The sequence below is a fragment of the Crocuta crocuta genome, unplaced genomic scaffold (genome assembly GCF_008692635.1).
Source record: "Crocuta crocuta isolate KB4526 unplaced genomic scaffold, BGI_CrCroc_1.0 scaffold68, whole genome shotgun sequence".
Lineage (NCBI taxonomy): Eukaryota > Metazoa > Chordata > Mammalia > Carnivora > Hyaenidae > Crocuta > Crocuta crocuta.
The window spans coordinates 118,287-133,071 of NW_027532426.1; the positions used below are offsets into that span (position 1 = coordinate 118,287).

Here is a 14,785-nt window from a genome sequence, read left to right on the forward strand (position 1 = left end):
TCTTCTATTTTCCCTTCTGTATCTGTGATTTAAGAAGTTATTTTGTTCTTAATAAAAACCTGCCAGGAGCAGTGAGTCCTCTCTGTGCTTTGAGCCCCACTTGAGAAATCCCTTTCTACACTTGCAGCAAGCCTATTGCGTGCCTGCTGTGTCACTGGAGGGCCGGTTATGACATGTGCTGGCAGGCATGAAATGACCCTCCCCAGGATGGTGGGGCCACTGTACTCTGTCCAGTTTTATGAAATCCTGTGAGGCAACCCCCACCCAGTATCCCCACCCTTCTTATGCCCCAGGACCACCTCTACTCTGAAAACCTTGTTACACTGTTTCCTATCTCTGCTTAGGTCCCTGCTTTCCCCATAACCACTGACCCTCAGAATCAGTTAGGAAAAACTCAGAGCCTCATCTCCAGCCCCAGTTGATGGGGCAAATTCACTATCCGCGGAGTCACTCGAGACTAAGGGAGCCAGGCACAGCCATTGCATTTAAGCTAGTTTCACAATCACTCGTTTCACAGCAAGTCAGGGGAGCTGGGTGAGGGCACCCCATCTCTTGTGCCAGAACAGTATTTCAGGCTGACTGCAGTTGAATACACTCCAATCAGTCTCTGACTCCTGCCACAATGTATCGTGGCGCTAGCATATCACCCTCTGCTTCTTCTGGCTTGATTTGGGGGTCTCCCTTCCCTCTCCTCCACCCCAACTCTCAATCCTCACCCAAGCACTCACCTGCCACGTCCAGGTCCAGCTTGAAATGGAAGGCATGCGTGTGCACCGCCCCCAGTACTCGCTCCCCCACACGGTTCCCAAAGAGGAGGCTCTCCTCACCCCCACTCAGGAAAGCCGTGTTGATATAGCCCGTGGCATGGACCCGCCCTTCCAGAGCCCCGTTTGGGTGGAATACAAAGTCCCAAATGTAGTCATAGTTGCCTACAGATGACACAGACCTGACTACAAGGGCCGAGCCAGCCAAACCACCATAGAAATAACTCTCCAGGTGATTGTGGTGCCTCCGAAGGGGTAGTCCTTGGGCCTCCTCAAACACACATACAGCCCCCGGGAGCAGCTGGACTGCCCCAGTGCCCACTAATATGTGGATGTCTACCATTGTAGACTGATAGGGGCAGTCCACTCCCCGAACCAAGCCCCGGCTGTGACGGCCAAGTCCATAGCTGCTATCCAAGTATCGGGTCATCATTGTCTTGGGTGAATCGGCACCATAGACAGTTACACACTCCTGGACACTGACTTCGTAGGCCACTCGCTCGCCCTTAAACCGAATATCAAAAATCCTCATGCCGCTGAACACCCCATGACCAAATGTAAATGTCCAGAGAGAGGACGTCACCAGGTTCCCTCGCACACTGTATCGGGAGCCCTGCGGTGAGAACTGAAGAGGGGGGAGAGGACCTGGGGGGGCCCGGGACTTCAGGGATGAAGCCCCATCCGGCAGGGGTAGAGGAACTCTAGCAACTTCCAGCCGGCCAGCCTTAAACTCCCACTCCAGCTGGCCTAAGTCTGTGTAGTAGCGCCCAAGGTAGAAGACCCGCTGGACAGCCCAGCGGGCAGGGTCCAGGGCCCTGTGGTCCAGCAGTAGCTCCAGCCCCACTGGGTGAAGGAAAATCCCAACACCTGAGATGTTATGGTAGAGGGCTATCCAGGTAGCACGGTCCCCTGAGCGCAAGCCACTGGGGGTGGCATGCAGAGGTGCCAGAGTGGAGCCACTGTAGTTGAAGACCGAAGCCAGAAAGACTGGCGCCTTGGGCAGCTCCACCTCCTTCAAATGCTTCCACATCTGGGCGAACTCCGTTCCCAGCATGGGGCGTCGGTGATAGGGCAGGGGCCCCCCGTGACGCTCCACCGTCACATCCCGCAGGTAGGAGGGGTGCGGCAGAGGCCCCACCACCAGCTCACTCACGTTGGGCTGGGGTTGTCCGCCAAAGAAGACGATGGCCAGTGCCTCCCGGGCGGGCGGGGGACTCCCCCTGTCCAGGTGGGCCAGCGCAGCAGCCTTGGGGGGCAGCTGCAGCTCCACCGAGAAGATGCAGTTGTCCGAGGGGCGGGCCTGGGCTGCGTCCACCAGGCCCGGCCCCAGCTGCTGGGTCAGGAAGCTCATCACGGCCGTCAGCTCCTCTGGGCTCAGGTCTGCAAACAGCTGGCTCTGGCCGCGGAGTGTCCAGGGCTGGGCACTGGGGGATACAGAGGGGCAGCGGGGAGGCTGGCTGGAGCCACCTTGGCTGGTCAGCAAAACATAGGCCAGGGCAAAGATGGTGATGAGGGACAGTGCCAGGAACACGAGGACAACCTTGAGATTCATGGTGAACTCAGAGAGCTGAAACGTGAGTCCTAGCAGCTGCTCCTTCCCCTTACTGACATCAAATCAGGGTTTATATTCAGTACGATGGATAGGAATGGAGAAAACTCCACCCTGTGGGCTGGACAGGAAATTTCTGACCTTAATTTATATAATTCTGTTCCAATTTTCTGTTCCGTGGTTTGGCTCAAGGCACTACATCCACGTGCACAGCCTGTCCCCTGCCCCTGAACTCCTGGCGGCAGCACTGGTAGGAGCTCTGATTGCCATCACTTAGCCTAGACTCGAGGACATCCGGATTAACTGTAAGCTCTACCTTTCACTCCGAATGGGTCTGAGGCAGAATGCAGATTTCAGATGCCCAGTTAAGTGCTATGTGCTACATGCAGGCACCGAACTGTCCATTTTCCTACCTCCTAGTGGGCACCACCCCCCAATATTCCCTGGACCCAGTTCAGCAAGAAGCACCTGGCCAGCTGCCAAAGGCCAGGCCCTTGCTTTGTAATGTCAGGCCTCTGATCTAGTCAGTTGGGACACAAGCAGTGAGCACCTGGGCTCAGCTGTCAGATTTGTACACCAACCCCCCCACTCACCCTGTCCCTAAGCTGTGGGATCTCAGGGGAATCACTTATCATGAGTTTCAGTGTCCTCACCTACAAAGAGGGGATAAACCACCCGAGATCTGTGAAAACTAAATGCGGCCATGCACACAAAGTACTTAACAGAGCCTAACACAGGGGAGGCATTCAAAAATTGTCAGCTACTGGTACTGATCTCTGGGGCCGAATACAGCAAATGTTCCTCCACTGTTCAAGATCGCAAATTTCTTTCTGCAGACAATGAGGGGAATCACTGGATATCAGAAGCTACCTTGCAAGGCGGAAGTTGAGGAAACTTTATTTCATCTAGAGTCCTACACAGCCCTCCAAGTTATTGGAAAACCAAATCCAGGAGTCCCTGGCATCTCCCCCAAGAAATTTAAGCCACTACTCAGTGGGGAAAATTAGTATAATGTATAGAAAAATGACATGGTAGGGTGTGCCTTGAACCAGGTGATTCCCCATACGTGGAACTAGAGTGGCCTCTACTGGCAGTTCATGGGCATCACCAGGAAGACAGGAAGGAGCTGGGATCTGGAAGGGATAGGGACAGAAGCAGCTTAGGTTCAGGAAGAGTGAACTTTCACATAATTCAGACTGAACACAACTGAAGGACCACCTCTGCCTCTTGGAAGGCAGAAATCTCAGTCTTTCCATTATCTTAGAGAAAAAAGACAGCTCAAATGGTACAAAAGTACCCAACAGGGTAGCTGGTGGCGTATGTGGAGGTGGGTGTCCCCATGTGCACGCACTTGAGTACAGGCATGTCCCCAGCCACCAGAGCACCGCACCAGGATCTGCAGCTTTAGAAAGAGGTCAAAGTACCTGCATTTTTAATAATTTCTTGACATGGTAAAAGAATTTTACATTACGATCCAAGGGTGGTAGAGTGAGAAGTAAGGGCAGAATAATCCAACAAACAAAAAAAGGGAAACTGAGAAACACATGGTGGGAGTAGGGAAGGGTTTCAGCTGGAAGGGATCTGGAGGGTGGGGAGGGGCACTGCCCAACTAAAATGCAATTGGTTTGTTACTGAGTACTATTCATGGGAAGACAGCATCCTGACTCCTTCTCTATAGCATTCTGGGAGTAAAAACAATGCATCCGGGCGGAAATGTGATTGAGGCTGAAGGCAAGGAGACAGGGGAAGAATAAAAGTCAGAAACAGATACCGACAGAGTCGCTGGCAGGCTGACTGCGGATACTGACTCTCCAGTAGGGGCAGAATAAAAAAAAGTCGGGGTTTGGGAAGGTTAACAGAAAAGCTGGATCAAGTGATATCTCTGGAAGATTAGAGAGATAGGAGGCAACTCTTCTATGGTTTTGACTTGCCCAGCAGATTTTCACATACACGCGATACGCACACGCGCGCGCACGCACACACACACACACACACACAGGTGCTGCTTTCCTTGGAAGCACAATACTATAAATAAGAGGAACATTTGTCCCATAGGAAAGCCCGGCAGGAGCAGCAGAATCTGGCCCTCACAGCTGCAGACAGCCCCACCCCAATTTACAACTGGCCTGGGAAGAGGCCGCTAGGAGTTAGAGGACCATCCTTTGCAGTAACGCCCAAAAGGACCCAAGTCACAGAGAAAGGGGCCTTTCCCAAATCCTCTGCTTCTCATCTCTTAGCTCTCCTCCAACTCCCCAGCCTCTGGACACCAAGAGGCTATAATAGCAGAACAAAGAGCCCTGGTGGGTGAGGACTAAGACAACTATCACCTTCTGAATGATGTGTGTGTGACAGAGTTCATGGGATNAGAATAGGAAGGCATATGCTCTGTGTATACCACACACATATGTATATGTGAAAATCCTAATTAGAAAAACATCTACAGGAGCTAGGGATTTGGCTGAAGGCCTAAGGTGTTTCTTGTCATGATCAGGTTCAAGGTGGGATATATGTGAATGGGAAACCCTAAGTCATCACCAGGGAAACTGTGGGAGGGAGGATCCAATGTCCCACACAGTGGCAAGAGACACTAACCTTATGTCAGAAGAGAGGAGCTGGTCCTCCCCGACTCCAGTTCCTAAAAACACCTAGCACTTTCCTTCCAGTTCCTTCAGCTTCTAATCAACTAATCAAAAGAAGGAAGAAAACACAAAGCCCAAGACACAGGAGGGAGAGGGCAGGGAGAGAAAACACAAGTATTCTTGTGCCGATATCCTGCACACACAAACCTGGAATTCTCCAGAAATTAGGACAGGTCGGGTGTGGGGTATTAGGGAAGGAAATAGAAGAGTTCCTGAGGCCTGAAAAAAGAGGTAAACACGTCACAGAACTACATGAGAGTTTCATTAGACTCTAACTAAAAACAGAGAGAGGTGTGATTACTATTTCCAGCCAGTTTCCCCATCACGATAGTCATGTAACAAACCAAGGCAATGTCGGTCTTGAGCCAGACTCACAGAGTCCCCTGGCCCTGGCCCCGGCCTCAGTACAGTGTCTCTGCATTGCTGCTCCGGGGCCGTTTGATCTTCTCGATATTTTTCAGGATCATGTCATGTAGAGTGACCTGGGAGAAAAGGTCAGAGAATCACACATTTATTCCACCCCAACTTCCCAAAGAAACAAGATACCCACCACAAATCCCTAAGCAATCATACACATAATCCCAATCTCACTCACCAGAACGTGAATTCAGGTGGCCGCCTACCCTGATACCCACCCATGGGGATTCCTGGGTACTCCCCAGGTCCCAAGTGTCTAATAACAACTAACATTTATTGAGCACCTAATGTAGCAACAATTGTACTGGATCTTTTGATGTGTTATTTCACTCATTTTTTAAAAAATATTTATTTATTTTTGAGAGAGCAGGGGAGGGGCAGAGAGACGGAGAGATGCAGAATCCAAAGCAGGCTCCAGCCTCTGAGCTGTCAGCACAGAGCCCGACGCAGGGTTCAACCAATGAACTGTGGGATCATGACGTGAGCCAAAGTCAGACACTTGACCAACTGAGCCACCGATGCCCCTATTTCACTCATTTTTAAAAACCACCTTGGTGCCATAGATTCTCTAATTTCTATCTTAGAGATGAAGAAACTGAACTTTGAGGTTCAACAACTTGGCCAAGGCCACAGATTACAAAAAGAATTGGTTCTGAACCTAAGCCTGTCTTGACTCTGATGCCCACATCTTCACACCTACGCTGCACTCTACTCCCTGCTGTCCAAAAAGAAAGGGGGATCCCCAGCTATGTACTCTCAATGACTGCATAGTTCTCAACACTCAGTCGATGAGAATTTATCCTACTCATTTTATCGTACTCCATCCTCCGTCTTGACCCCCAGAGCATAGCAAGAAAAGGATCACCGGAACTAATAGCCAGGGTGACTGTGGGCAGGGACCAAGGTCACTTACATATTGATTCCTTAACTCTGATATGATGAGCCGAAGGCTGATATATTCTTTCTCATCAATCTCTGTCACGGTGCGGCGATAGTCCTCCTGAAAAGAGGGCAGAGAAGAGGCTAGTGCTCGAGGCCAGACGTTCACAGGCCACTCTTGCCCAGAAACGGCCTCCCTCTCCTCCCACTTCCACCCTCAGACCCCCAAACCCTTACTTACCACATGGGGATATTTAGCTATTTTAGAAACCAATTTGGCTCTTGTAATATAATATCTGGAAGGAGAGAGAAGAGGAAGAAGCTGCAGGGGACCCTGGACAGTGCTTGCCACATCACCAGTCCCTGATTCCTGGGCCAGGCCCAAGCAACCCTACCTAGAAATCTGGTCCAGATAAGATGCAGCTTCACTCTCAACAGTTCTTAGTTCTGCAACTGTCTCCTCCTAAAAAATACCAAGTGGGTCAAGTCACTTCCACGTCACCCAGAGAGTGGACCGAAGGGAAAGGGAAAACAGACAAAGCCAGGGGAAAGGAAGGTAACCTCCTGAACCTTCCTCTCAGTTTGTGATATGAGCATGTTACCTGAATGGACACCCCAAAGTTGTTCCCATCTTCTATCCTAGGAATCAGGAGCTGTACCCACATTTTGACCTGGAGGGTGAGAGGACCAAAATACATATCATAAATAACAAAGTTATAAATGAGGACCCTTGCCTTTTCTGCTGAAGCTGTGAAGCATACAATCCATGCCGCTGGGCCACACGCCAGGAGCACAGGAGCCAAGATACTTAATGTGCCAACTCCCCTATCACCTCCATGCCTCCCACTCCACACCCAACATTTTTCAGGTCAAGCCAGGCTATCTGGGGTCAGCCTATAGGTTACCAAGCCCCTGCCTCACCGTGTTGCATTTCTCAATCAGCAGCCGGATCTCAGGTTTCACTTTCTCAATAATGTCCACCAGCTGCTGGTTGCTTTTTAGCATCCCATTGGGCATCACAAACACCTTGGTTCCTGGCAGGGACATGAAGGTCAAATGATTCAGGTAGGGAGCAGGACATTGTAACCTTCCCCCCATCCCCAGGCCTCCCAGACCCCTTCTCTCTTCCTCCCAGACCCATGAGATGTTATGACCTCTGCCTTTTATCTGTCATAACCCTATCTGCAAACCACGACACCACTGAGAATCAAAAGGAGAAAATGTAAGGATTAGCAAAGGAGTTTCTAAAGTGTGCCAAAAATCTGTATAAGGAAATTAAAATATACTCCAAAGATTTAATGTACCAATATTACTAAAGAAGAGAAAATAACACAAAACTGGGACTTCCGTGAAAAATCTGAGATGTGTGGCCACTTCTAAACTCTCTCCCTTGGCAGTCCACACTACATTAAACCCTCCCTGTCTATTGGGAAATTAGGTTTTGGGTGCTAAATAATGATTATGTTTGGAGAACGTGAGAATGCTGACTCTGGAAAATAAAATCCGATTCTGTCTCCTGACCAGGAGACTGTCAGACCAATCCTCCTGCTCAGGGCTGCTAGCCAGGGAGCGGGTAAGGTGGGGCAGACTCTTACCTTGGAAGGCCTCTTCACACTCATCCAGCCTCCGCTTCTTGTAAGTGGGCTAAAGACACAGAGACAGGAATTAGTCTGCTCTCGACATTCACACCCCCATCACAAGTTACCCTTAAAGCAAGTCCAATCCCTTCTTTGGCCCCAGAAGTTGTTTTATTAATTTATGCACAATTCACTAAGCATACACAGGGCTTTAAGAAAACGTTCTTGCCACAAAGCAACTTACACTCTTACCTTTCAAAGAACACATTAAGGAACTGGCGGGGGAGGGGGAATGGATACTACAAACAACAGGAAAAATGAACCATTCAATGCAGGCTGAGGATAATTAAGGGAATATGTACAAATCTTCTGGTTCCACAAAGAAGCACAATATTCAACCAACAAACATGTATTGAGCACTTATTACATGTAGCAGGAACAGTACTAGGTGTTGAGGATACAAAGATGATTAAGACAGTTTCTGCTTTCCAGAACTGCAAGCTCTATCAATGAGACAGTAATTCAAACAACAATACAGTGTCATCAGTGTTATTTTAAAATGTGAACATACAACTGACAAGTGCTAGGTGCTAAAGATGCAGGGCAAAGACAGGGACTAGTTATACAGCAAGAACTACTCATCCTGTTAACAATGCCCAAGACATTGGAACAGGTAAGAAAAGTCTTGCTTGCTTAGAGCAACAGGGACAGACCAGGTAAGTTGAGAGAACCTGTAGCTATTCCCATGTGGAACTCACTCCAGGACAGTGAAGCGTTAGGTTACATGCTTCATGCTACAAATGAAAATCAGGGTTGGAAAGGGGTGTACTCGAATCATCAGGTCTGTAAGAGCCCCCGTTCCTAGATCCAAATCCTGCTGTCTCTCCTCTGCTCATGTTCGAACTGACCAGGAAATAGAGAACAGAGAATAGAGAACCTATTGCTTCAGAATCCAAAGAAAAACACAGGACACTCACACCGTCCAGTCCATCGTGGCTATTGGTGAGAAGAATGGGGTCAGGGACTGGGAGATTCATGTCTGAGTGGATCTGAGTTAGGTCATGGATGTTTAGGATTGGTTCCTGAAAGAGAGACACCCACCCCCAAAACAACATTAGTCTTTTCAAAATGAACAAAGAAGTATTTCATTTGAAGGGCAAGAAATGAGAGTGTTTAACAGTACAAAACAAAATGGAATCAACACATGATTTGCCTCGTTTGACAGAAAGGCCAGTGCCAAAAAAATTGGGAAATCTGAAGAAAAGGGTCTCTCACCTTCAAAAAACTATCAAGTTCTAACAGCTTCTTTGGGAAAAAATTTGCCACCAAGTCTTCGGCCTACAGATGAAGGAAAATACAGCTCAATTAATAATTGTGGGACGGTCTCTCTCTACAGATCTCTTCTTTGGGAAACTCCCAACTATCAACCAATACTTATTTTTTGTTTATTGCACTCACCTCACTTGTGATCCGCTCCCTGAAAGAATCAACCTAAAATTAACAAAGAGAGCAATTCAGTAACAGCAAGTCAGTACCTGGCCAACAGAGGTAAGGGCAGGATGGGAAAACAAATCCAGCTGTCTTCCCCTCACCTTGTAATTGTAATGAGAAGCTGAGAGGCCCCCAGACTGTAAGTACTTTATTTTTTTGAGGATCCATTTCTCCATCTCAGGAGAGAGAAGCGGGGCTTAAGGGCAGCACCCTCCTGTCTTCCCTCCCACCCTCCCTCCCTCCCTCCAGCGTCTGAATTTGAGAACAAACAAACGACAGGTAGAGAGGGGAGGTGTGAGCTCACAAACGGGCCGACCCCCATTCAGACCCAGCCTTTGATACCAGGCAGGCCTGACGCCAAGGGTGGGGGTAGAGCGTCGGTAGCATCCGGAGGCGGGGACGTTGCTGGGCTGGGGGACTTCCAGCTGTCACTGGCCTACAGTGCTGAGTCCACCACGTGTCCGCGGAGGTCTCCCCGGGGCTCTCCACGACCAGACGCGGTTCAGAAGGCCACCCTATAATATCCTCTCCCCCGATGCCATCTCCGGGAGTGGGGGGCTGGGCTGAGCCGAGCGGAAGCTCAGAGCCGGTGTCCCCAGGGAGACAAAGACGCCATGGGAAGTGGGGAGCCGGTCAGACTGCTCGGGAATCGAAGCGAGGGGTAAGGAGGCCCGGACCGGTGCCGCTACCTTGAGCTTCACTTCCTGATCCACCTTCAGCAACGAGGCCATGGCCGGGCCGGGCCGTGTCCGTTCCACTGGAGACCGGAGGCGCTGTGGGCTCCGGGGAGGGGGTCAGAGGGACAGGAGGAATCTCGGCTGTTCTAGGGACTCGGCCGCCCTCGCTGGCTCACTCACTGCTCGCTCGCACCCTCCCTCCGTGCTGCCCGCCCGCCTGCTGCCTGCTGCCCGCTCCCTCTCTCGCTCGCCCTCCCGGCTTTCGCCGCTCACGCCGGAAGTTACGTCACAGCCAATCGCCGGGACTCCGCCGAGGATGCGCACGTGCCCCGCGCAGCCGCGCTGAGGTCCAACTCTGGACGCGGTGAGCGGGTTTCTTATCTCCCGGCTTCCTGAAACGCCTGACGGTGAAGAAGCAGGGAGTGCGGCTGAAGGTGATTTGCTGAAAACCGAGCATCGGAGAGACTCGAGTACTGCTTGACCCTCTGTTAGCGCGGCACTCGCCTTCACCGAGGGGACCTGAACCGCTGCCGCCTCGAGGACGGGACGGACAACGCCGTCGCGCCCCAGTGACGTGGGTCCGAGGAAGCCGGCGGTCCCGGCGCTGGGCTCCGGGGTTCTAGTCTGTGATTCTTGCTGCCTCCTCCCGTCGGCCCAAGCTCTAGTGTTAAGCTGGAGCCTCCAGAAGACAAGTTAAATTGTACAGGGCTTCTCCACCTTTCTCCGCGGCTTATTCTCTTATCATTCACTTCCAGACCTCAGAGAACAGTTGCCTGATGGGCAGATTGGCGCCCAGAGTGGGGCAAGTGCTTGTCCAAGGATATACGGTGTTTCCAATAAATTCTGGAGCAGAACCCAGATCTCCTGCCTTCCATGACAAGTGCCATATCCATTTTACTAATAAAAGGCAGAGATCTTATCTCTTCACTCGTCCATTCATTCGGTCTGTCTCTTAACATTGGTTCTTTCACTCCATAAAGTAAGGGAGGACACTGCACTAGGCCCTCGGAGAGCATTGTCCTGGAGCCTGGAAGTAATGTTGCTTACGTAAGCAAAAATTAAATAGTAGCCCCATTAAAAAGTAAAACAGGCGAAAATAATTGTAATCATTACTTTAACCCAGTTTGTCCAAACATTATTTTAACATGTAATCAATATAAAAATATGAATGAGCTCTACATTCTTTTCTCACGCTGAGTGTTCGAAATCCAGGATCAGTTTTACACTTACTATACATCTCAGTTCAGAAGTGCCACACTCCTGTATTGAAAAGCACATCTCCAGAAAATCAAAGGTAAATAAGACTCAAGTTCTCTGGCCTCACAGGTCTTAATACTGGGGAAACACATCAGAAAATAACCTGACAACGGAATTGCAAAATCTGATATTAGGAAACAAGTGACTCAGGTGGAGAACACCAGGGGTCTATTTTACATAGAATGGCCAAGCACAGCCTCTCAGATGAAGTGTCAAGTGAGGATCTAGAGGCTGTAAAGGGTTTAGATTGGGAAGAAGAGTGAGGGGAAGAGGCTCCAAAGGTATGTAGAGATGCAGCACAGGCAAATGCCCTGGGGAGGGAAAGAGGTGGTTCGGTTGAAGAAATTGAAAGACTTGTTAGTGAGCTGGGGATGGGAGTGGGGTGGAGAGGACTGTTAGGAAGCGCTTTGGATTAAGTGCAAAGGTAGGGTCTTTCGTTTTGGGGTCATTCTTGCTGCTCAGCATTATTCCTGGGCAGGCGTCTGTGGGAAGCACAAGAGAGAGGGTGGGAATACACGGTTAAATGAAGTGCCATTGACTGGTGACTCTGGAATCAGACTAGCTGCAAATCCCACCTCAGCTCCTTACTAACTGACATTTTGGGGAAAATGACTGAAACGCGGAGTCTCGATTTCCCCATCCGTAAAATGGAATTTTGATAATAAAATGTAACTCTGTGGAGTGTTTGTGAATATTGGAAATTATGCACATGTAAAAAACACAGTGCCTGGACACGAGGCAGGCAGCAGATATATAAGCAGTCATTGGTTAGATATGCTACCTGCTAGTGCTTAGCATGAAGACATTACTCCTTAAACTACATAATTATAATCATCCCTGCTTCCAAACTCCAAGTCCCTTTCCATTTCTTCAAGACTGCATACAACATAGCCCATACTGCCAGTCTTGCTTATTAACATCGACTAGTTTTCTTTTATCTCTGCTTTTTGTTAACACTTGTACCTAGTAACTTTTGAACTCTGATCTGGAACTTAACTTCAGGAATGCTTTCCTAAATTAACTTCATCCTACTTTAAGTATGCCATTACCCTGCATTTCTTTCAGAATTCATAACTTTAAATTGAAAACAATATGTTTATGCTTGTTGATAATATGGCTTTGTTCTCAATTTGTCTTCAGATAGGTTGTAAGAAGATGGATACAGGGCACACATTCCCTCTTTATTTCCCTTCCTCCCCTATCCTGTTTTATGTAATACTCCACTCATTATTTATTTATTCAGTGAACAGTTGCTGAGGGCACACTATATTTAACACACTGTTCATTCCTGGTGCTTGTGAATCAAATGTGATCACCAATGACTGGTCTCACTTTAAACTCATGTTCACAGATCTCGAATGGGTGCACAACACTGCCTGAGAGCCTACAACAGGCTCCAACAAGTTTACTCTCCCACACTCCAAAGTCAGTTCCCTAATCGTCTATCACCCCTCCCTCCCTCACCTCCACTGAGTACATACCATATGATTCCATTTAGACGATGTTCAAAACAGAACTTATCTATGGTGTCAGAACTGAGGGTAGTGTTTACCCTTGGGGTGAGTAGCAACTTGAAAGGGGACATGGGGGGAGGGGAATTGAGTGCTGGTTATGTGGGTGTGTTCCTTTATGAAAATTCATTGAGTTGTACATTTAGGGATTTGGTCCTTTTCTATATGTGTTTTATACTTGAGTAAACAGGGGTTTTTTTTGTTTCATTTTGTTTTTTTAGCACATCAGATGGAGAAGACAAGGAGGGAGATGGTGGCGGGGTTGGAGAACCATGGGCTAGTCTCGTCTGACAAACACAACTAGATAACTATCATTTCACTCATATGCGGAATTTAAGAAGCAAATGAGCAAAGGGAAGAAAAAAGAACGAGGGAGGCAAATCAAGAAACAGATTCTCAACTATAGAGAACAAGTTACCAGAGAGATGGGTGAAATTGATGATGGGGATTAAGGAATGCACTTGTGATGCACTTCCAGGTGTTGTATGGAAGTGTTGAGTTAGTATATTGTACACCTGAAACTAATATTACACTGTATGTTAACTAACTGAAATTTACATAAAAATTAAAACTTATAAAAAAATAAATATAATGTAAGCCAGATCCTGTCTTTTCCCTGCTTATTACCCTCGATGGTTTGCCAGCTGACAGAGAGCCTCCTGAATCCCCCAGTTGAAATAATTTCACCCTTGTCCCTACTTATTCTCTATCAGATCATTCTCTTATTTTCCTCATCATGCCTATTATATTGGTTTGCTGCTATAACAAAATACATAAGCTGGGTGGCTTAGAACTAGAGAAAAGAATTCCCTTACAGTTCTGGAGGCTAGAAGTCTGTAATCAAAGTGTCAGCAGAACCAGGCTCCCTCTAAAGGTATTAGGGAAGAACCTATTCCAGGCCTGGCTCTTGGCTCCTGATAACCTTAGGTGTTCCTTGGCTTGGAGACAATGATGTTCTTCCTTTGTCTCTTCAGATGTCTTTCCTCCGTTCATGTCCATATATATTTTTTTAATTTCTTAGTGTTTATTTTTGAGAGAGACAGAGACAGAGACAGAGCATGAGCAGGGGAGGGGCAGAGAGAGAGAGGGAGACAGAGAATCCGAAGCAGGCTCCAGGCTCTGAGCTGTCAGCACAGAGCCTGATGTGGGGCTTGAACCCACGAACTGTGAGATCATGACCTGAACCGAAGATGGACACTTAACTGACTAAGCCACCGGTGCTCCCATATCCATCTTTGTATCCAGATTGACCCTTTTTAAAGGAAACCAGTCAAATTGGATTAGGGCCTACTCTAATGACCACACTGACTTGATCAGCAAAGACCCTATTTCCAAATCAGGCTACATCCACAGGTGCTGGGAGGTTAGGACTTCAACATATTTTGTGGGGACATAATTCAACCCTTAATACCTACCATTATCTGATCATCTTATTTGTTTACAAGTTTATTGTCAAATTCTCTCCTCCAGAATATAAACTATTAGAACAGTTTATTAGCATATCCTCCCAGAGGTAGAAGAGTGACTAGCACATAGTAGGTCATCAATAAATATTTGTTGAATTGATGACTTAGGGTACTTTTTTTTTTGAGAGAGAGAAAGAGAGAGAGAGAGAGCACATGAGCAGTAGAGGAAGAGAGAGAGAATCTTAAGCAGGCCCCATGCCCAATGCAGAGCCCGACGTGGAGCTTGATCTCACAGTTGTGAGACCTGAGCCAAAATCAAGACTCTGACATTCAACCAATTGAGCCACCTGGGCACCCCAATGACTTAGGGCATTCTGTCCATTACTGACAATCACTCAAGCATTATTCATGCCAACTGTCACATATTCTCCAAGCAACAGGGCACAGGGAGAGTTTACTAAGTGCCAGGCATTGCTCTTTGTGCCTCATATTATTAGTTTATTTAAATCATCACACCACCCTATGTGACATATACTATTATTCTCATTTTATAAATAAGGAATCAAGGCACAGAGCAGCTGAATAACTTGTTCAAGGTCAGAGCTGGGGAATGACAAA

The 14,785-nt window shown here is 48.2% G+C and overlaps 2 protein-coding genes across 4 annotated transcripts in view; both read right to left on the reverse strand.

Moving 5' to 3' along the window:
• The window catches only part of AOC2 (amine oxidase copper containing 2), a 5,108-nt gene extending 2,737 nt beyond the window's left edge, over positions 1-2,371 (reverse strand). For both annotated transcript variants that reach the window (XM_077779328.1, XM_077779327.1), the window contains exon 1: positions 729-2,371. In XM_077779328.1, coding sequence (XP_077635454.1) covers positions 729-2,316 — 1,588 coding nt within the window. In that variant the 5' untranslated portion in view covers positions 2,317-2,371. The remainder of the gene's footprint in view (positions 1-728) is intronic.
• Positions 2,372-5,192: 2,821 nt separating this feature from the next.
• PSME3 (proteasome activator subunit 3) lies at positions 5,193-10,264 on the reverse strand. 2 transcript variants are annotated; one of them, XM_077779196.1, is made up of 11 exons: positions 10,006-10,264; positions 9,284-9,316; positions 9,101-9,163; positions 8,803-8,907; positions 7,844-7,892; positions 7,170-7,282; positions 6,851-6,919; positions 6,644-6,711; positions 6,490-6,544; positions 6,283-6,369; positions 5,193-5,434 (listed from the first exon to the last, which is right to left on the reverse strand). In XM_077779196.1, exons 1-11 carry the CDS (start codon positions 10,045-10,047, stop codon positions 5,354-5,356), a joined length of 765 nt encoding a protein of 254 aa, XP_077635322.1. In that variant the 5' UTR covers positions 10,048-10,264; the 3' UTR covers positions 5,193-5,353. The 2 variants fall into 2 exon arrangements, with proteins under 2 accessions (XP_077635322.1, XP_077635321.1); XM_077779195.1 differs by lacking the exon at positions 10,006-10,264 and adding an exon at positions 9,418-9,532.
• Between the last annotated feature and the right edge of the window lie 4,521 nt (positions 10,265-14,785).